We start from the raw sequence: 21472 nt of genomic DNA, 5'->3' as shown, positions 1-21472 counted from the left end.
CCAATCAGGTTGCTTCACTCACCAAGTCTAGATATTCATGAAAATGGAACAAGTCTGTACAATTAAAAAAAAAAAAAAGGTTGAAGGAGTGGTTTGTTCCAAAGGAGTGACTTTAATTTAAAAAAGAAAAAAAAAAAAAAGCTTTGTATATATTAAAATTAACATTAGTAGAATAAATATAGTTCCAAGTACTATATTGCAGAATTTGTTCTGCTTTCAAACATGGCTACCTGGCAGAGCTTTAACTACTTAGTACCTGTCTGGTATTTACCAAAATATCTTTATATTCCCCTTTTCCTATTCATAATATCCATTGAGAGTAAACTTAGAATATTAAACACTCCATTTGACAGTGAAGAAAAAGTAAAGTGGAAGGCTGTTGCAGGCATTTTTATAAGTAATTCTTTATTTCTGCCTGTAGACATAACTGCTTAGATGGGTCTTAGGGACCATTTTTATTTAAGAACCTAGTGGTATTTATGAATAATATGTCTGAAATGAGACTGGGAGTGGTGTCTTACTGCCATCTAATCTAGTTAGAGTGGCATTAACATTTCTAATATCTCTGAGGATGCCTTTTGCAGTCATTTATGGTTTTTTAATGTAGTATTAACTGAAGTATTCTTCGGTTTATCAAGATAAAATGTTCAGTGCTTGGCACTTAAAAGTTTTGCATGAACTCCAAAGCAAAATATTGAATGCCTTTAACCCAGGGCATTCTGAGAAATTTACTTCCAGAATGTTGCTTTTCTGTAGCATTTTGACTTGAAGCACCCATGAAAAGAATTAAATTTGGGCTGGGTTTGTGGCTCAGTGGTACAGCACTTGCCTAGCATGTGTGAGGCACTGGGTTCAATCCTTAGCACCACATAAAAATAAAGATTTTTTTAAAAAAGTTAAATTCTTTGGTAATATGATTGTTTATAATAAGATTACTAATAAGAGTATCGCTTTGATGATTCATTAATAAGACTCAGTTTCTTAACCCAGAAGTCATAACTTATTCTTGAAAAGTATAGCTTCATTCATTTCATACTGTGGATACCATCCTAGTAAATCCACAATATACAACAAGCCTCATGTGAGTCCACTTTCTTGACAATATCTTTTGTTGCAGTGGATGTATCACAATGACTAATTTAGGAGTTTAAAACTCCTAAAAATTTTAAGCCTATAGAAACAGTTAATTTAAAAGTCTCCACAGTTTTAATGTATACAAAGCTATGTTAATGTCTGATACTTCGTTACAGTTCAAATTCACTCCAGAAATAAAAGACCAATAGGATTAGGGACTTAGTGGTAGTTTGGAGTCTCCCCTAACACACATCCCTCCTACTGGGATGATCTGTTGGCATTATGTCCCAGCTTATATATGCTTCTGTACTATACACTGAGTGGATGGCCCTTTAGTTCTTTCCCTCTTGGCCGCCCTTCAGCTCTTTTTCTCTTGGCCAGACATGCAGTCTTGCCTTTAGATATTGCAGAAACAACATTTACAGAATATCTTAAATATTCCAGAATTTGTGAGAACCAAATTGTTCAACAGTATGTATATTTAAAGGGGTTAGACTCCTTTTAAAAATCTGGATATCTAACCTACTTGAATCTGTTCTGATAGTGTGAGATTACCCCCACTTCCACCATTTCCCCCCCCTCCAAAAAAAAATTAAAAAAAAAAAAAGTGCTCCTGTTAAATGAAGGCTCTTTGGGGGCAGGTGCTAGGTGTACTCTAGGCTAGACGGATTGAGCTCAGAGTTTGACCTTTTAAAGTTAAATGCCTTTTAGTCACAATGGTTGACTTGAAGGATGAGGTGGTGTACACTTTTGTGAAACTTTCCTACCCCCCTGAAGAAACTTCATTGGCCTCCTGGTTACTCATCCTGAAGCAAGTACCATCCATTCAGTGAAAAAACACATCTGTCACCTAGGACATAACATGGTTGCATTTGGCAGGAAGAAATCTCATTTAGATGTTTTAGAGTTGGTGGCATTCAGAATAGTCCTTTCTGAGAAAAGACTTATAATCAGAATCCCTTTAAAAATGAGTTCCCTTCCTTTTGTCTCCCTAAAGGACACATCCTGAAGCATGAGTTTGGGGGAAGGGGAAATATAAAAGTTATTACTTTGTTTAAGGATGGGGAACTGGGAAAAAGTGAAGCAAAACCCAAGGACACCATGTTAAGGGCTAATGCAGGAGACAGTCTCAACTGGGAGAGGTCTGTCTTCTGCTTTTGAATTAAACTGTCACTCTCAGGCAGCTTGTCAATGCTGAATGTTAGGACTTCTGTCTCTGCTGGAGACACGGCCTGGTGCATGTCAGCGTTTAGTGTTTGGCAGCTTTCTCAGCACTCCCTGACTCCGTTTACCTTTACTCCGCATCCCATTCTCTTACTGCCTATCTGAAGGATTGGATGGGCAGAGTATAGGTGGCGGTGGTTGGTCCTCCCCGTATGTTGTCCATTTAATTCCAGAGCACTGATTTTTCCGAAGTGTGCTCTGCCCTGGGAAAATGGACACATGTTCCTCACAATGGGAATAACTAATTACTTTTTTTCTTACAGAAAAAGTTGGTGATTCAAGGAAAGCACATCGCAATGCATTATAGCAATCCCAGACCTAAGTTTGAAGATTGGCTTTGTAACAAGGTAAGCATGTGTGCTCCCCAAATAAACAAAACTACTTTGCAGTTTGGCTGTTTTTTTGTTTGTTTGTTTGTTTGATATACAAACAAGGAAATTAATTAAGTGTATAATCACTAGCTCTTATTTATTATAAGGTAATTTTTGTGCTTTATGACTTAACTTGGTTCCTTCTGTGCTGGTATTAGAGGATAGAATCCACAGAACTTGAGAGATTTTGTTAGGTGGAGAGGTAGAGTTTTTTATATATATTTTGTGGGGGAACCTTTATTTTATTTGTTTGAATGCAGTGCAGGGCTTTTTGTTTTGTTTTGTTTTGGTTTTTTTAAACAGGTACAACTTTTTTTTTTATGTGGTGCTGAGGATCAAACCCAGTGACTCGCACATGCTAGGCCAGTACTTTATCTACTAAGCCACAACCCCAGCCTGTGGTCAGGTTTTTAAGCCCAGAGTTTCAATTAAGACTTTAGGCCAGGCACAATGGCACACACCTAAAATCCCAGTAGCTCTGAAGGCTGAGGCAGGAGGATCAAAGCCAGCCTCAGCAACTTACCAAGGCCCTAAGCAACTCAGTAAGACCCTGTCTCTGAACAAAATACCAAAAAAAAAAAGATTTTAGGTGTGTTTCACTTTACTGTTTATTGAACCTGGTTACTCTTGTTTTTTGTTTTCAAAATACTGGGGATTGGGGCTGGGGGTGTGGCTCAAGCGGTAGCGCGCTCGCCTGGCATGTGTGCGGCCCGGGTTCAATCCTCAGCACCACATACAAAACAAAGATGTTGTATCCGCCGATAACTAAAAAATAAATATTAAAATTCTCTCTCTCTCTCTCTCTCTCTCTCTCTCTCTCTCTCTCTCTCTCTCTCTCTCTCTCCTCTCTCACTCTCTCTTTAAAAAAAAAAAAAATACTGGGGATTAAACCCAGCAGTACTTACTCTATCACTAAACTGTATCCCTAGTCCTTTTTGTTTCTTATTTTGAGATTAGATAGGCCCTGAATTTATGATCCTCCTGCCTCAGACTGCTGGGTAGGTAGTATTATAGTCATGTGCCACTCTGCTTGTCTTGCTTAGTCTTTTTTTTATTTTATTTTTACTGGAGATTGAACTCAGGGGCACTCAACCACTGAGCCATAGGCGGGTGCTCTACCTCTGCACCACAACCCCAGTCCTCACTAGCCCTTTTTATATTTTACTTAGAAACAGGGTCTCACTGAATTGCTTAGGGCATTGATAAATTGCTGAGGCTAGCTTTGAACTTGAGGTCCTCCTGTCTCATCCTCTCCCTAGCACTGAGATTAAAGTCTCTTAATTTTATTTTATTTCTATGTATCTATCTATCTATTTATTTATTTATTGGTGGTGCTGGGGATTTAATCCAGGGCCTTGTGCGTGTAAGGCAAGCACTCTACCTGCTGAGCTATATCCCCAGCCCCTTTTAATTTTATTAATGAAACCAGGCACAGTGGTATACACCTTTAATCCCAGCTAATCAAAAGGCTGAGATAGGATCACAAGTTCAAGGCCCATCTGAACAACTTTAGCAAAATCTTTTTTTCTTTAAATAGAGAATTTTTTTTTAATATTTTATTTTTTAGTTTTCGGCGGACACACATCTTTGTTTGTATGTGATGCTGAGGATTGAACCTGGGCTGCATGCATGCCAAGCGAGCATGCTACCACTTGAGCCACATCCCCAGCCCCGCAAAATCTTGTCTCAAAAAAAAAAAATTTTTTTTTTTTTTTTTAAATTTTTTCTTTGTAGTTGTAGATGGACAGCATGCCTATATTTTATTTATTTTTATGTGGTGCTGAGGCTTGAACCCAGGGCTTCACACATGCTAGGCGAGCGCTCTACCATTGAGCCACCACCCCAGCCCTGTCTCAAAATTTTTTAAAAATTAAAGAGGGCTAGGAAGGCAGCTCAGTGGTAGAATATTCCCTGGGTTCAGTCACCTCCCAGGACCCCACCACCACCAAAATTGTATTAATGAAAATCCTTGGGAACCTTGATACAAGGTCTGTTAATGGACCTGACACAAGTACAGCATTTTGAACTTGACATTACTTTTTATTATTTTTGTTTGTTTTTGGTGGTACTAGGGATTAACCCAGGAGAGCTCTACCACTGAGCTCTACCCCCAACCCCCCACCCCCCCTTTTTTTTTTTTTTACTCAGTGCAAGAGATTGAACCCAGGGCCTCACAAGGCTGTGGCCAAACAAGAGCCACATCCTCAGTTCCCCAGGCTGACCTTACATTTGTGATCTCCTGCCTCTGCCACTTATGTTGCTGGGGTTACAGGTGTTTGCCCCTGCACCTAGCTAATATTCCTATTTCGAGAATAGTCAAATTCTTTTTTCTTCATGTTTCCAGTAGGGGACTATGTAGTGTTCAGTTTATACTATGTCTGCATGTATACAGTACTCTTTCAGTATTTAAAAAAAAAAAGTTGGGCTGGGAATACAGCTCAGTTGGTAGAGTGATTGCCTCTCATGCATAAGGCCCTGGGTTCGATCTCCAGCACCACCAAAAAAAGCTGAGGGCAGTGGCATGCATTGGTAATTCAGCAGCTAGGAAGACTGGAGGATTGCCAGCCTCAGCATTTTAGTGAGACCTTATCTCAAAATGGAACTAAAAATGGATGGGTTAGGTAGTTCAGTGGTATAGTGTCCCTGGGTTAAATTCCCAATACCATACATGTACAAATAGAATTCTTCAAAAGATAACAAAACTTGTTTATCTTGGAAATATTCACATGGTCTAACATTCTAAATTTTGGGATTATCCAGGTATGGTGGCACATACCTATAATGCTAGTGGTTCAAGAAACTGAGGCAGAAGGATGGCAAATTTGAGGTCCTTCTCAAAATGGAAAATAAAAATCCCTGGGGATGTATCTCAGTGAAAAGGCACTCCTGGGTTTAATCCTCCGTACCAGAAAATAAATAAATAAAATTTTAGGTTATGCCACCTTGTCTCAGCTATGTGGTCAATTTCTGCATTTTTTATATTAGTTACTAGACTTACCTATGGCCTCATTGCTCTAACCCACATTGTTGATAGAAAGGTTGGCCTAATGTGAGAAATAATTACAGATAAAACTTTTTTTTTTTTTCCAGTGCTGCCTTAATAATTTCAGAAAAAGACTAAAATGCTTCCGGTGTGGAGCAGACAAGTTTGGTAAGCGTGGATTCAGCTCTTTGGAAAATACAATAAAACTTGACCATGGAATTATTATCTGTGAGCCTGAGGAAAAGAATAGATTTTAGGACATTCAAATAAGTAACTTGTATCGTTTCCTTAAGCCTTTTACCTTAGGTTGGGTAAATGCTGATGATGATTGTGAGAGCACAGAAAATTCCTTTTTTGTTTTCCAGAATTAAGTCTGCTCACTAGGTTTGCATTCTACATCTGCTTTTTGTTGGTATGCTGCCAGTTCTGCACTGGAGCAATGTTTACATTCTACATTAACCATGTCAAATTTATGATATTTTGCTATAGCCACAAGTCATTTAAAAAAAAAAAAAAAAAGACTATTAGGTGTGTTTAAAATAAAAGCTTTGGGGGTTTTAATGTATTTTTGTTTGTTTTAAATGGGGTTTATTTTTCTTTTAGATTCTGAACAGGAAGTGCCCCCTGGAACCACAGAATCAGTTCAGTCTGTGGATTATTACTGTGATAGTAAGTTCAAGTTTTTGACTTTTGTATTAAAAGTTGCTCTCAGTTGAAAATTTCAGTTCTTTTACTGTTTTAATGAGCAACAGCTGCTTTAGGTTGTCTCATAAAAGATTTGTTTTAGGGGCTGGGATTGTGGCTCAGTGGTAGAGTGCTCACCTAGTATATGCGGGGCCCTGGGTTCGATCCTCAGCACCACATAAAAATAAATAAATAAAACAAGGGCATTGTGTCTGACTAGAACTAAAAATAATGAATATTTTTTTAAAAAAAGATTTGTTTTAGAATTTTCTCCATGTAAGCGTGTAAAATTCACTGGAACTCCCCAAAATGAATTTTATTTGTATTTAAACCTGTCCTGAAAAGCATTGGTGGTGGGAATGCACGTTTATGCCATTTGTCTCATTCACCCCCAGCAATCATTCTTCGGAACATAGCTCCGCACACTGTGGTGGATTCCATCATGACAGCACTGTCTCCTTATGCATCCTTAGCAGTCAATAACATTCGCCTCATAAAAGACAAACAGACCCAGCAGAACAGAGGCTTTGCATTTGTGCAGCTATCTTCTGCAATGGTGAGGTTCTATTTAATCTTTTAAAAAGAATTAATTTTGCCCTGGGGGATGGAGCTCAGTGGTGTGCTTGCATGTGGAAGCCTTGGGTTTGATCCCCAGCACCAAAATAATAAAAGAAACAGTTTTAAGAGGCAAACGTAGTGGCACACTTGTAATCCCAGTGGCTCAGGAGGTTGAGGCATGAAGATTGTAAGTTCAAAGCGAGCCTCAGTAACTTAGCAAGCCCCTAAGCAACTCAGCAAGACTCTGTCTCTAAATGAGATACCAAAAAGGCCTGGATCTGTGACTCAGTGGTTAAAGCACCCCTGGGTTCAATTCCTGGTACCAGGGTGGGAAAAAAAAAGAGGCAAACAGTTCATCCAATTTTGATCATATTGTATTTGAGGCTCCTGGAGTCTAAGGTTCATGCTTATAAACAGTTTTTCAGTGCTAAATTAAGGGACTTACGTCTTTGATAAGTAGCAAAAATAATGCATGTGCTTTAAGAGAACTAAAGTTTGAGCCACAGTTTAGTCCTTCATGCTTTATTTTATATTGATTTTGTTCCTTTACTAATACTGGATACCTTCATGTCCTGGGGGTATTTCATTCCTCAAGATTTCATATCTGCAAACACAATAGGAAATCACTAGCCACGTGCAGTGGTACACACCTATACTCCTGGTGACTTGGGAGGGCTAAAACAGGAGAATCTCAAGGTTGAGGACAGGCTCAACAACTTAGTGAGACGTTCAAAATTAAAAAGAACTGGGATGTAACTCATTGGTGAAAAGAAAAGAAATCGTTGTTGGTGGTTTGGTTTTATTTTGTTTTGGTTTCCCTTTTTCTTTTGACAGTATTGGGGATTGAACCCCCAGGTTCTTTCTTGCTAAGTTGCAGAAGCTGGCCTTATTTCTTATATGGGGTAGAGGGTAGAAAGAGAATTATGTGACAAAATTGTTTTTCTTCACATTCTTCTCTAGGATGCTTCTCAGCTGCTTCAAATATTACAGAGTCTGCATCCTCCTTTGAAAATTGATGGGAAAACTATTGGAGTTGATTTTGCAAAAAGTGCCAGAAAGTGAGTGACTTTGCTCTCCTTATTTCAAACTACTGCATCTGCACACTTGTTGATGCTTCACCAACTGTACTTGAAGTCCATGTTCGTAACTCTTCTTGTTAGTTATAGGCTAAGAGTGAGTTGATTTTCTACTCTTAGAGCTTATTCCAGTTGATGATGGTTGTCAGAAATGGTTTCAAAACAGGACAAAGGCAAAGCATGGCAGATGGGTTGAGAACATGTTCTGTGCAAACTGTAGCAGTATAATGCAAGCCCATCTGGAAATAATCCTTTCATGCCATAGCATGCTAGTAACTTCATGTACATAGTGTTTCAGTCTAGTGCTGTAAATTTCCCTTTTCTAATATCATTACTCATCCAACAGATGTCTTTAGATAGCACTTTGAAGAAGAGCAGTGATATATAACAAAAGACACTTGCCTACTAAGAAACTGGTCCACCAAGACCCTTCCCCTGTGAAATGTGGCCTTGTCCACATTTAAGAGCTGACAAAAGACTGGTGTCAATCACTACTCCTTTGGTAGTATTTGGGCACTAATTGGGACAAACTGAGATAGAATCATATGATTGGATCTTTGTGGTTTCAGAGACTTGGTCCTCCCAGACGGCAACCGGGTCAGCGCCTTCTCTGTGGCTAGTACAGCTATTGCTGCTGCTCAGTGGTCATCCACCCAGGTAAGAGAAAGGATCTTTTTGCTTGGGATGTGTTCATGGTCCCAAATGAAGTCTCCTGTGGTATGTGAAATAGAAGCTCTCTCTGTTGAAATTTTTAGAGGATGCCTCCAAGCTTTTTTACTTGATATCCACTAAGTTTGTCTTTGACTGCTTTTCATTTAACATTTTGCAGTCTCAAAGTGGCGAAGGAGGCAGTGTTGACTACAGTTACCTGCAGCCAGGACAAGATGGTTATGCCCAGTATGCTCAGGTAGGTGGATTTGAACATCATTCAATGTCTACTCTGTAGACTATGTCTGAGAATAGCAGATTTAATGGTGGGCTTTTCTTCAGTACTCACAGGATTACCAACAGTTTTATCAACAACAGGCTGGAGGATTGGAATCTGATGCATCATCTGCAGCAGGTAGTAAACTTCATCTCCTTTTTGGCTTTTATTTAAACAACTATGGTTGAGGAAATATGACAGGGTATCTTAACTAGACCCAAAGCCAGAAGTTCATATCCCTGCAAGAATGTGAAGGTATATTCATTGCTGTTACCATGTGCCCAAAGTTCTGGCGAAGGTTAGGGTTGTTGGTGTACATCAAGAGCAAATATGTGGGCTGGGGTTATAACTCAGTTGGTAGAGTGCTTGCCTCGCATGCATAAGGCCCTGGGTTCAGTCCCTAGCACCCTCTCCGCTCCCCGCCCCGCAAAAAAAAGAGCCAGTATGTAATGAAAAGTTTTATTCTTGATATTCAGCTCTTTCACATCTCCATGTTAGAACTCATAAGTGCCTATAGAAGTTCAGGTGAGCAAAGAGAGCTGAGAGGCTTTAAAGTGGTGCTCTAATATCAGTCAGAAGAGTCAAGAAGCCTCTGCTTAAGTTTTTGTTCCAGAATTATAAAAGCCTTGTGCTCCAGTCTTTTCTCAACCCAGAGCAAATGCAGCTTTTTTTTTCTTCCTTCTTAGCCATCATACAGAATCCTTAACTTTGAATATTATATTTAAATAGGATTTTAAGAAGATGAAAGTGTCATAGATTCCAGGGTCCTTAGCAGGAACTAAATTAGTAAGAACTGACATACAAGGACAGAAGGCTAAGCTGGGTATGGTTGTGCACACCTGTGATCCTAACTACTAAGGAGGCTAAATTAGAAGGATTTCAAGTTTGAGGCCCGCTTTAGCAACTTAGGAAGACCCTATCTCAAATAACTAAAAGGTCTAGGGATATAACTCACTGGTGAAGTGCCCACGTTCAGTCTCATACCACTATTGAGGGGAGATAAAAGACTGAAGACTGTATTGGGTTTTACAGTTACAGAGAGTTGGCTTGAAGTTTAATGCCTAAGCTTTTCTATCATCAGGCACCACAGTGAACACCACCTCAGCAGCTGTGGTATCCCAGAGTCCCCAGTTGTATAATCAGACTTCCAATCCACCTGGCTCTCCGGTAATCCTGTCTTCTTAAATAGAGAATGCAAGGCTGTTGGGGAAACTTTGTGTTGCTGTACAAATACTGTCTTTCCTACTATATAAACCAGGATTGAATAATATACATTCCAGTTTTATAATTTTATTGTATGTATGTGCATATGTTTTAAATATAAAACTCCAAATGGAGTGTGTTTATACTTTGTGCATGCTTCAACTCGACCCTTAAAAAGAAAGTTATTAGTATGTATTCTGCTGAAGGATTGTCTTCGATCCTTGCTGCAGTATGTCTTGTCAGGGGAGCCCTTCCTCCTGGATGATTGCAGTGGTTTAGTTCTCTTAAAAGACTTTACAGTTGAAATTATATTGAAGCTGCTGTTCTTTCCAGACTGAGGAAGCACAGCCTAGCACTAGCACAAGTACACAGGCCCCAGCTGCTTCCCCCACTGGTGTAGTTCCTGGTACCAAATATGGTAAGCCAAACCTCATGGGACTGTTGACAGTTGGAAGGTCCTAGTTGTGTCTTTGTTTAATAAAAGTTCCTCTCCCATTGTGGGTATCAGAGGGACACTTGGGGATGTGAGAAAAAGAACATTAAGACCTGCTTCATCTTACTGGCTTAAAAATATAGCCAGTTTCTTACCTGGAATGACTATGTGCTGAATTTTGTCTTTGCAGCGGTACCTGACACATCCACTTACCAGTATGATGAATCTTCAGGATATTATTATGATCCAACAACAGGGCTCTACTATGACCCCAACTCACAAGTAAGTGTGCTGTTTTACCTCTCAGCTTCAATAGAAGTACCTTAGTATATTTCTGAGGCATGAGATAAAATATTCCCTGGTTAGGAGTATGTAACTCAGATAAGTTGTTTTTATTGTTTGTTTGGGGATTTTTTGTGTGTGTGGTGTTGGGAATCAGATGATCTAGGGCCTTGAGCATGCTGTATTACTGAATCCCAAGATAAGTTTTAACTTCTTCAAAGCCACCAAGATATGGACTGGAAATAAAGGTCAATTAGTAGAGTGCTTGCCTCGCATGCTCAAGGTCCTGGGTTCAATCCCCAGCACCACCAAAAAAAAAAAAAAGAAGTCCTTCAAAGCCACCAAGGTGTAATTTTTATTTTAGGATTTACTTTTTTTTTTTTTTTTTAAGGTTAAAAAAATGTTTTGAGGACTGGAGATGTAGCTTAGTGGTAGATTACTTGCCTAGCATGTACAAGGCACTAGGTTTAATCTCCAGTACCATTAAAAAAAAAAAAGTCTTGAGGTATAATGTTCATGTAAAGAAATACACAAGATTCAAGTGTGGCCAGGATAGTGACACATGCTTGTAATAATTCTAACTACTTGGGAAGCTGAGGCAAGAGGTTTTCAAATCCAAGGCCACCCTGGACAAGTTAGACTCAGTCTCAAAGTAAAAGCGGCTAAAACCTGGCACAGTGAAGTCTGAGGCAAGAGGATTGCAAATTCAAAGCCAACCTCAACAACTTACTGAGACCCTATCTCAAAATGAAAAAGGGATGGGGATGAAGTTCAGTGATAAATGCCAGTGAGTTCAATTCCTGGTTCCTAAATAAATAAAAGTTTTCAGAAATAAAAATAGCTAGGGATGTAGCTCAGTAGTAAAACACCTTTGGGTTTAATCCCTAGGGCCACACACACAAAAAAAGACTGAAGTGTGCAATTCTTCCAAAATTTGCATGGATAACATATTTATACCATCACTGAGAACATTCTCGGCCTACCTGAAAGGTCCCTCAAACCTCTTGCCAGTCAGCACTCTTTCCCTTTAGTAACCACTATTCTGATTTTTGTTATCAGAGATAATTTTGTCAAGATTTATGTAAAGAGCCAGGCACAGTATGCATACCTATAATCCCAGCAGCTCGGGAGCTGAGGCAGGAGGATTATAAGGTCAAAGCCAGCCTTGGTAACTTATCGAGGCCCTAAGTAAGCAACTCAGTGAGACCCTGAGTCTAAATAAAATACGAAAAGGGCTGGGGAAGTGGCTCAGTGATCAAGTGACCAGTACCCAAAAAAAGATTTTTGTGAAGACCTAGCTAGAAGATTTTAATTGTGGTTTTCTCCTTGTTTTTTTGTTTTTTCAACTGAGATAAAATACACATAAAAAACAGAAACCACCATTTTAACCATTTAGAGTTTGTAACTCAGTAGTTTTTACTGTATTCCTACTGTCATGCCACTGTCTTAATTCCAGAATATTTTCATCACCCCAAGGAGAAACCCTATACCTATTAAATAGTTACTCCATATTCCCTCCCCACCTCTGCCCAGTAATCACTAATCTACTTTTTGTCTCTGTGGATTTACCTGTTTTAGACATTGCATATACATGGAATCCAACAGTATGTGTCCTTTTGTATATGACTTCTTTCAATTTTTTTCCAGAGGAGGGGCTACTAAGGATTGAACCCAGGGGTACTTTACCACTGAGCCATATCCCCAACCTTCATTTTCTGTTTTAAGACAGGTTCTCACTAAGTTGCTTAGGATCTCACTAAGGTGCTGAGATTGGCCTCATACTTGAGATTCTCCTGCCTCAGCCTGCTGAGATGCTAGGATTACAGCACCATCATACCGGCTTCTTTTACTTAGCATGCTTCTGTATTGAGGATAGAAATTTAACAGATCTGTGTAATGATGCTTTATTTTTAGTGATGTACATAACTTCTAAAATAGGAAAGCAGGGCTGGGGGTGTAGCTCAGTAGAGTGCTTGCCTTGCATGCACAAGGTCCTTGATTCAATCCCCAGCACTGCAAAATAAAAAGCAAGAAAGAAAAGCAACTTTAACACTCCATAAATAAATATTTTATTACCAGCAACTATATATATAGAATAGTAAAATAAGTACTTTTAACAAGAACTTGGCATTGAGAGCTTGTGGATTCTGAGAAGGGAAGCGTGAAGCTGTGTGCCACCAGTCTGCAGTTCTTTCACTCTGATTTGTGCAGTCTGGCCATTTCCCTAACATCTCTCCTTGGTGTACTTCTGTTACCTTCCCCAGAGGAAACATAACTGACACTCTCTCTTTTGTCCCTGTTGAGCAGGTAGTGAGTGACAAAAATAAAGGAGAGAAAGATGCCATCTGTACTCTGTTGTAACTTCTGTTGAGTTCAGGTTTCTTTACCATACCTCCTTCTAGGCTCCCTAGCTAATGTTCACACTCTCTGATTTCCTGGAGATTCAAATGATTCTACATGACTGAGCCTAGTGAAGAGCTATTAACTAGTTTTCACAGAAGATGTGCGTCTCATGACATGTCCATCTGTTCTGGCTACCTGGTTTGTGTAAATGGTGTTGTCTCTGTAAAGGAGTGAGACAGTGCTATTTGGGTAGACTTTGGTTTTTGTTTGTTTGTTTGTTTTGGTGGTGCTGGGGTTTGAACCCAGGGCCTCGTGCATGCAAGGCAAGCAAGCACTCTACCAACTGAGCTATATCCCCAGCCCTGGGTAGACTCTTTAGTAGAAGAAATTATATTTTACTTTAACCCTAGAAGTTTCACATTGCTTTGCTAGATGACTCATCATCCTCAAGTATTCCAAGGTGTATCATAGGTCATTTATAAGTAGGAAATATCACTAGTTTGTAACATATTTTATATTTTTATGGTTTTCTTGTGGGGGGTGGGTACTAGGGTACTGGGGATTGAACCCAAGGGCACTTTACCACTGAACCACCTCCCTTTTTTTTTTTTTTTTTAATTTTGTGACAGGTCTCACCAAGTTGGTTAGGGCCTCACTGAGCTGCTGGTACCAGCTTTTAATTTGCAATCCTCCTACCTCAGCCTCTCAAGTCACTGGGATTACAGGTGTGCACTGCCACATCCAGCTTGAGTCTAATTTTTTTTTTTTTTTTTTGACAAAAACAATATTAACCTGCTCTTTGTCATTGACCTGACAGAATATTTCTTTTAAGTTTACATAGCAGGGCTTGAGACATAACTCAGTGGTAGAACACTAGAACACTTGCCTAGTGGATATAGTGCCCTGGGTTCAGTCTTCCATACCATTTAAAAAAAAAGAAAGAAAAGAAAGTTGACATAACATCAGAAACCTTCATTAATTGTACTTTTTTTTTTTTTCTTCTAGTACTACTATAATTCCTTAACACAGCAGTATCTTTACTGGGATGGAGAAAAGGAGACCTATGTGCCAGCTGCGGAGACTACCTCCCACCAGCAGACGGGTCTGCCTCCCACAAAAGAGGGGAAGGAGAAGAAGGAGAAACCCAAGAGCAAAACAGCCCAACAGGTAAGAATATGACCACCCTGGGACCCTTAATTCTCTCCTTGGGTTGTCTGAACAGCTTACTTCTTTATTTTTGTGTTGTAGCACTTTTGTCAGCTTTATTTAGATTCTTAAAAACTGGACTGAGCCAGGCGTGATGCTGTACTCCTGTAATCCCAGCAACTCAGGAGGCTGAGGCAGGAGGATCACAAGTTCAAGGATAGTGTAAACAACCTAGTGAGAACCTGTTTGAAAAACTAAAAGGGGCTGGGGATGTGGCTTAGTGGCTAAGGACTCTTGGGTTCAATCCCTGGTACCAAAAAAAAAAGAAGGGATTTAGCTCAGTGGTAGAACACTTGCCTAACGTGTAAGAACCTGGGTTTGAAGCCTGACATAACAAAACAAAACCATCCTGGAACTGTCATGGGCTTTCAAGAAGTTTTCATGTGTTTATATGTTATGGTATCTATGGAAATATTTGTAGGAAGAGGTAAAAGAGGGTTTGTTATACCTCATGTGATTGAGATAAGATCCTTAATGGTTCATTGCAGTGGTACAAGGTACTGAATGTTTTTTGATGGTGCTTGTTGTTTGACATTAGATTGCCAAAGACATGGAACGCTGGGCTAAGAGTTTAAACAAGCAAAAAGAAAATTTTAAAAACAGCTTTCAACCAGTCAATTCCTTGAGGGAAGAAGAAAGGAGAGAATCTGCTGCAGCAGATGCTGGCTTTGCTCTCTTTGAAAAGAAGGTAATGATAGGAATGATCACACTTCCTAGTGGGAGCCTATGTAAAACTTGAGGCTTATCGCTTATTCTGTTTCCCAGGGAGCCTTAGCTGAAAGGCAGCAGCTCATCCCAGAATTGGTACGAAATGGAGATGAGGAGAATCCCCTCAAAGTAAGAAAATATCACTTGCATTTTAAAGATCATATATGTAATTTGTGTGTGGATTTGAGTTTCAACTACATCTTGGCTAATGTGATTTCTACTTAAAAATGGATGTGGTCTTTGTGGGTATTTGGAACAGTTTCTACACATAGAGTCCATTACAAGGGATTTGTTTTCTATGTTTGAAAACAGGTGAGGTGAAGCAATAATGAAGCCCAAATTCTAAGCTCCATTAATTGAGTTTTGTTTCATCTGTAAATAGAAGTTTTAATGGTGTGAAAAGAGAAAAATTAGATAAGAAAAACCTGTATTGGGTAGATTATTGGTCCAGCCTGGCTGTTAACTCTTGATCTGTTGTTGTATTGGAGGGTTTTGTACATGATTGGTGGTTTGAAAACACTCATCCAAGACCATGTTTCTTGGGTTCCAGGAGGGTTAGTACCAGGAGGTTATCAGGCCCCATACTTAAGGACTGCTCTATACAGTTGATGAATAAAATGTAATTCACTATACTGAAGGATGACACAGTAATGAGGATTTTCTCAAGTTTTGGATTAGGCATCACTTTATCCATATACATAGCAATTACTGTCTTCCTGTTGTGCATTTCCAATGACCCATTCTTTTGTCCCCAGAGGGGTCTGGTTGCTGCTTACAGTGGTGACAGTGACAATGAGGAGGAGCTGGTAGAGAGACTTGAGAGTGAGGAAGAGAAGCTGGCTGACTGGAAGAAGATGGCCTGCCTGCTTTGCCGTCGCCAGTTCCCAAACAAAGATGCCCTGGTCAGGCACCAGCAGCTCTCAGACTTACACAAGGTGACCTCGCTTGCTTCCCAGAAGCTGATTGGAAATGGGGAAGGGAGGTAGTGAGATGATGAGAGTGCCCTGACCTTGGTGAAGGTTTGTTAAATTCGTCTGTTGAATGGTTATATGGAAGTATAGAATGGAGGGGAGCCTTACATCTCCACACTCTGCAGGTGCTGGTTTTGATGCTATGGTGTATTGAATTATGTTTTGGCGTTTAGAACACAATAGATAGTACTAATGTTATGACATCTCACATTAGGATGGCCTGAATTCTAACTGTGTCTATAAAATCTCTTGTATAGCAAAACATGGACATCTACCGACGATCCAGGCTGAGTGAACAGGAGCTGGAAGCCTTGGAGCTGAGGGAGAGAGAGGTGAATCAGAAACAATGTGCCACTAGGAAGGATATCTGCCTTTAGCACTTTTTGTTTTGATTTTGCTTTGGTTGGTTGGTTGAAACTGGGTCTTGCTATGTTACCCAGGCTGTCCCTGAACTCTTAGTCTTAAGCCATCCTTCTCCCTCAGCCTCCTGAGTAGCTAGGACTGTGGGTATATACCACCGTGCCCAGGTTGCCTTTAACTTTTATTTATAGCATTTAATTTCAGGTCCCTGGGGCAGGATAAAAAGATTTCTAACACACTTGTCACCTAACCATTGTAGCTCATGTAGACTGGACACAGGCTTTATGTATTTGTGAGCCCCACACTGTACCTTCATGGTGGTACGCAAGACGAGCACAACTTCAAGACTGCTTATAGGTACAAAATGTCAAATACTCACTGGTGACAAACACTTGTTTTTTTTCAAGGGAAGAATGTTCTTATTTGGCCTGGCCAGGGAAGCCTTCATGGGTGATGAGGGAGGCTTTAAACAGGCTTAGGAGCTAGCAGGGACATGAGATGATTGCAGATGATACGGAAGGAAGGGATAGGCAGGGCATGGCATGCAAGGCCGAAGACAATGATAGAAAGCTGCAATAATGGGCAAGCATTTGGTGCTGGTGGTTGATAAGGCAGATTGGGGACTAGGCAGCCTGGGGTGGGTTGTTTATTTTGTTTTGCTTTCCTCCAGTACTAAATATAGAACCCAGGCATACTTTACCTCTGAGCTATATCCCCAGCCCCTTTTTAAAATTATTTTGAGACAGATTCTTGCTACATTGCTGAGGCTGGCTTCAAACTTGCAGTTCTCCTGGCATGGTCTCCAGAGTTGCTGGAATGACAAGCATGCATCACCATGCCTACTTCAGACAGGGATTTTTGTTGTTGTTGTTTTAATTTTTTAAACTTTATTTTATTAGTTTACTTTTTTATATGGTGCTAAATAAAGACTGTGGGTTAGAAATTTTCTATCCTGAGAAAATTTTGAAGTGTCTTAATTTTTTTTTTTAGTTGTAGTTGGACATAATACCTTTATTTCACTTATTTTTATGTGGTGCTGAGGATCGAACCCAGGGTCTCGCAGGTGCAAGGCAAGTGCTCTACCGCTGAGCCACAACCCCAGCCCCTGAAGTGTCTATATTTTAAGGCTTTTGCTTCCTTTTTCCCACTGGTTATGGTGCCGTCTCCCCAGGGACTGTTGGGTAGGTCTGGAAGCCTCATTGAACTTGGAACTTAAAACCAGGCCCAAGGGCTGGGAGTAGCTCGTTGGTAGAGTGCTTGCCTAATACATGTAAGGCACTGAGTTTAGCACCACATTAAAAAATAATAAAGTAAAATTAAGGTACTGTGTCTGTCTACAACTAGATAGATAGATAGATAGATAGATAGATAGATAGTTTTTTAGTTGGTTGACCTTTATTTATTTACCTATATGTGGTGCTGAGAATCAAACCCGGTGCCTCACACATGCTAGGCAAGCACTGAGCCACAACCCCAGCTCTAAAAAAAAATTTTTTTTTAAAGACTCAAAAGCCAAAACTCTGTAGCTGGGCACAGTAGCACATACCTGTAATCCTAGCAGCTCAGGAGGCTGATTCAGGAGGATCACAAGTTCAAAGCCAGCCTCAGCAACTTAGTAAGGCCCTAGGTAACTTAGCAAGATCCTGTCTCAAAATAAATAAGGCCTGGGGATGTAGCTTAGTGATTAAGCACACCTGGGTTTAATTCCCAGTACTAAAAAAAAAAAAAAGCCAGGCTTCATACTGCTGGATGTTGTGATACATGTCTGTGATCCCAGCAACTCAAGAGGCTGAGGCAGGAGGATCTCAGTGTCGAGGCCAGCCTCAGCAATTTAGCAAGGCCCTAGGCAACTTGGAGAGACCTTATCTCAAAAATAAAAAGGACTGGGGTTGTGGCTCAGTATTTGAGCACCTCTGAGTCAATCCCCAGTACCTAAAAAAGTAAAATAAATAATAATGTAAAATAAAAACTTTATAAAAAGCCATGCTCCAGATTAAAAATAGTCTAGATGCATTTAACTATTACCAGGCTGGAGTCTGAATATTTCTAATATTGTTTTTTCTTCCATGTAGATGAAATATCGAGATCGGGCTGCAGAAAGACGAGAGAAGTATGGCATTCCAGAACCTCCAGAGCCCAAACGCAAGAAGCAGTTTGATGCTGGCACTGTGTATGTGATGTGCACCATTTTCCAGTTCATTAGCTGGGGCTCTAGCTGTTTTAAGTAACTGTGTGTTTGCCACTGGCAGGAATTACGAGCAGCCCACCAAAGATGGCATTGACCACAGTAACATTGGCAACAAGATGCTGCAGGCCATGGGCTGGCGGGAAGGCTCGGGCTTGGGAAGAAAGTGTCAAGGCATCACAGCTCCCATTGAGGTAAGCAATAGGAGTGGGCATCATGTAGATGCTGGGTTTATAGGCCTTGTTGAAAAAATGAGAAGAGAGAAAAGTGCCCAGAAAGCCTGGGATATACTAGCAGCTTTACCTTAGCACAAGACTTGCCAGTCATGTTGTCACCCTCCTTATATCTTTCAAAATTAAAATTTAAGACGCGTGTGCTGGCATACACCAGTGATTTGGGAGGCTGAAGGAGGAGGATCACAAATTCGAGGACAGCCTGGAGTGTGTCTCAGTGATTGAGACCCTCTAGGTTAAATCCTCAGTGCTACCCCCACCCCCAGTCCCTAAATTGGTCATAGTCCAGATTGAGACATAATTTCAGGATCATAGGCCCTCATGCACTGGCCTAAGCAAGAGCTCCACCTACCAGTGATTGCTTCCACACTGTCCTGACACAGTACAGCTTAGACATTTACAGACCATGTTTATCCTTTGCATGTGAGTTTTGCTGACATTGGCTATCCTGTGGTAATTTATGCCTATAATTATCAGGTCTGCCCCAGGCTTCACTGGAGTGCTTTGGGTTCCTTACAAAGCATAGATATTTGCTTGAGCAGTCATGAGGATGGGATATGGCTTCACTTAGCTGTTTTCTGTAGTCCATTTTATTATTCCAGTCTTTAAACCTACCCCAGGTCTCCAGCGTAGAATCCTTGCCTTCATATAAACTTAGCATCTCCTGGTGGGTGGTCCTGCTTGGGAAGAAATGGGTTGGATGAGAGATGGAAATAATCCACACTCTACCTGCCAGCTGCTAACAGTTGTTTGGTTGGTTTTGTTTCCCCAGGCTCAAGTCCGGCTAAAGGGAGCTGGCCTGGGAGCCAAAGGCAGTGCATATGGGTTGTCAGGTGCCGATTCCTACAAAGATGCTGTCCGGAAAGCCATGTTTGCCCGATTCACTGAAATGGAGTGAGATTGTAAGAGAGAAATGACAAGGAGCTCCAAGGAGTGCAAGGAGTGGACCATGTCCTGAATTCACTCTTATGCCTAAGGGCATGCCTTGTGCTGTTAATAGTGTTTTAGGGTGAACCACTTCATTCTTCAGGGTTCTCCCTCCCAACTTAAAAAGAGCTCCCTTATGTGGTTATCTGGTAAATGGCCTTCCTTCCCGTGCTAGGGCCTTGTGAATAGACCAGAGGGGACAGTGGGCTTTTTATACTTCCGTGTACATAGTGTAATGTAGTGTATTTTACATGTGTAATCTATGTTGTGATCCCTCCTTCCTGGGGGTTTGAGATGCCCTAGGTGGTAAGTGACACTGAAGTCACCTCTGTCATTTGTCCTGTGATGTCTTTTCTTGGCAGAAGCCTTGTGTATATTTGTATATTACACATTTGTACAGAATTTTGGAAGATTTTCAGTCTAGTTGCCAAATCTGGCTCCTTTACAAAAGAAATACCTTGAAAAAATGGGTGTCCTGTGTCTCTTTATTCCTAGATGAGTGGGTGGGTAAAGCAAGTCTGAGCTAGTCAGGTCTAGTGTTTTTTAAATAAGCAGTATTTTATGCTATTTCCTTGTCCCCATCATTCATGGTTAGTTTTTTGCTTATTTGTTTTTGCAATTCTAGGGACTAATCCAGGGCCTCAGAATGCTAGATGAGCACTCTACCACTGAACCATACTCCCAACATCAAGTTCAGATTTTATATATATATATATATATATATATATATATATATATAAATAAAATAGGATTGAATCCAGGGGCACTTAACCATTGGCATATGCCACTGGTCCTGGCTTCATGTTCAGATTTTTAAGTTTGAGAGTTTAACATGTTTTAAGACTATATAGAAAATCAACCATAACTCCACTTACCTTCTGTCTTCTCAACTGCTGAGAGGGTTCTCCAGGATATTGCAGGGCTTTCTATTCTTGATAGTGTCATCCCATCCTTGTCTCCAGCACCAGGGAAGAGACCATGTTTGAGGAAGACAGAAAGTATGCCTGGGTGGCAGAGACTTTTCTGAGGACCAGGTGACTCGATAGGTTCTCGAATTGCCTTATCTGGCCTAATAATTCTTGAGCTCCATAGATTTTGTATATAATCAGGGAAGGCAGCCTTTTCTTGAAACTTGTTCTAGACTTCGTGGCTTTTGTGGATGGTCACATTTTCTTAGGGCAAGCCTGGCCCTTAAACAGTTGAAAATAGGATGAACTTCCAAGACACAGGTCCACCCCCAGCCTCCTCAGTGATGCCTTGGAGTGTTTGAGCATAACTCTAGCTTTGTGAGGGAGAGAGAAGTAAATGCAAAAGCCCCAAGTATAGGTTTTCAGAAAGCCATGAGAACCTCACAAGGCCCTAAGTTTCCAAAGGCCAGATAGGGTATGTATGTGCCAGACTAGTGTAGGGTAGGCACCCTTGAAAACAGATTGGCCCCACCACTGATGCCTCAGGGAAGATGCTGGTGTTCCAGCACTGAGCAGCAGTCACAAGCAGCCTAATTAGCTGAATCTGACACTCAGCATGGACAGCTCTTCAGGTGAATACAAGCATAATGGGCTGTAGGAAGCTCTTAATTATGTGCACCCAATACATCAAAGCTTGGGTGACAGCTTTTTTTTTTTTTTTTTGGAACAGGGGTTGAATTTAGGGGCACTCAACCACTGAGCCACATCCCCAGCCCTATTTTGTATCTCATTTGGAGACTGGGTCTCAGTTGCTTAGC

At 40.5% G+C, this 21472-nt stretch overlaps 1 protein-coding gene across 1 annotated transcript in view; it reads left to right on the top strand.

Moving 5' to 3' along the window:
- Rbm5 (RNA binding motif protein 5) overlaps nt 1–20227 on the top strand; it is a 31880-nt gene extending 11653 nt beyond the window's left edge. Inside the window, exons 6-25 of the mRNA XM_046431533.2 lie at nt 1–8; nt 2562–2645; nt 5760–5820; nt 6256–6321; nt 6732–6892; nt 7855–7952; nt 8540–8627; nt 8800–8877; nt 8961–9033; nt 9977–10062; nt 10432–10516; nt 10722–10813; nt 14162–14323; nt 14901–15050; nt 15128–15199; nt 15826–16005; nt 16299–16373; nt 18474–18571; nt 18651–18780; nt 19592–20227. The exon at nt 1–8 is cut by the window's left edge and continues 66 nt beyond it. Coding sequence (XP_046287489.1) covers nt 1–8; nt 2562–2645; nt 5760–5820; nt 6256–6321; nt 6732–6892; nt 7855–7952; nt 8540–8627; nt 8800–8877; nt 8961–9033; nt 9977–10062; nt 10432–10516; nt 10722–10813; nt 14162–14323; nt 14901–15050; nt 15128–15199; nt 15826–16005; nt 16299–16373; nt 18474–18571; nt 18651–18780; nt 19592–19717 — 1973 coding nt within the window. The 3' untranslated portion in view covers nt 19718–20227. The remainder of the gene's footprint in view (nt 9–2561; nt 2646–5759; nt 5821–6255; nt 6322–6731; nt 6893–7854; nt 7953–8539; nt 8628–8799; nt 8878–8960; nt 9034–9976; nt 10063–10431; nt 10517–10721; nt 10814–14161; nt 14324–14900; nt 15051–15127; nt 15200–15825; nt 16006–16298; nt 16374–18473; nt 18572–18650; nt 18781–19591) is intronic.
- Nucleotides 20228–21472: the final 1245 nt, after the last annotated feature.

The sequence above is a fragment of the Marmota monax genome, unplaced genomic scaffold (assembly GCF_021218885.2).
Source record: "Marmota monax isolate L192 unplaced genomic scaffold, Marmota_monax_Labrador192_F-V1.1 WCK01_AAM20220418_F8-fsc00022, whole genome shotgun sequence".
Lineage (NCBI taxonomy): Eukaryota > Metazoa > Chordata > Mammalia > Rodentia > Sciuridae > Marmota > Marmota monax.
The sequence above is the reverse complement of the archived record's forward strand: the minus strand, read 5'-3'. Positions and strand labels throughout refer to the sequence as shown.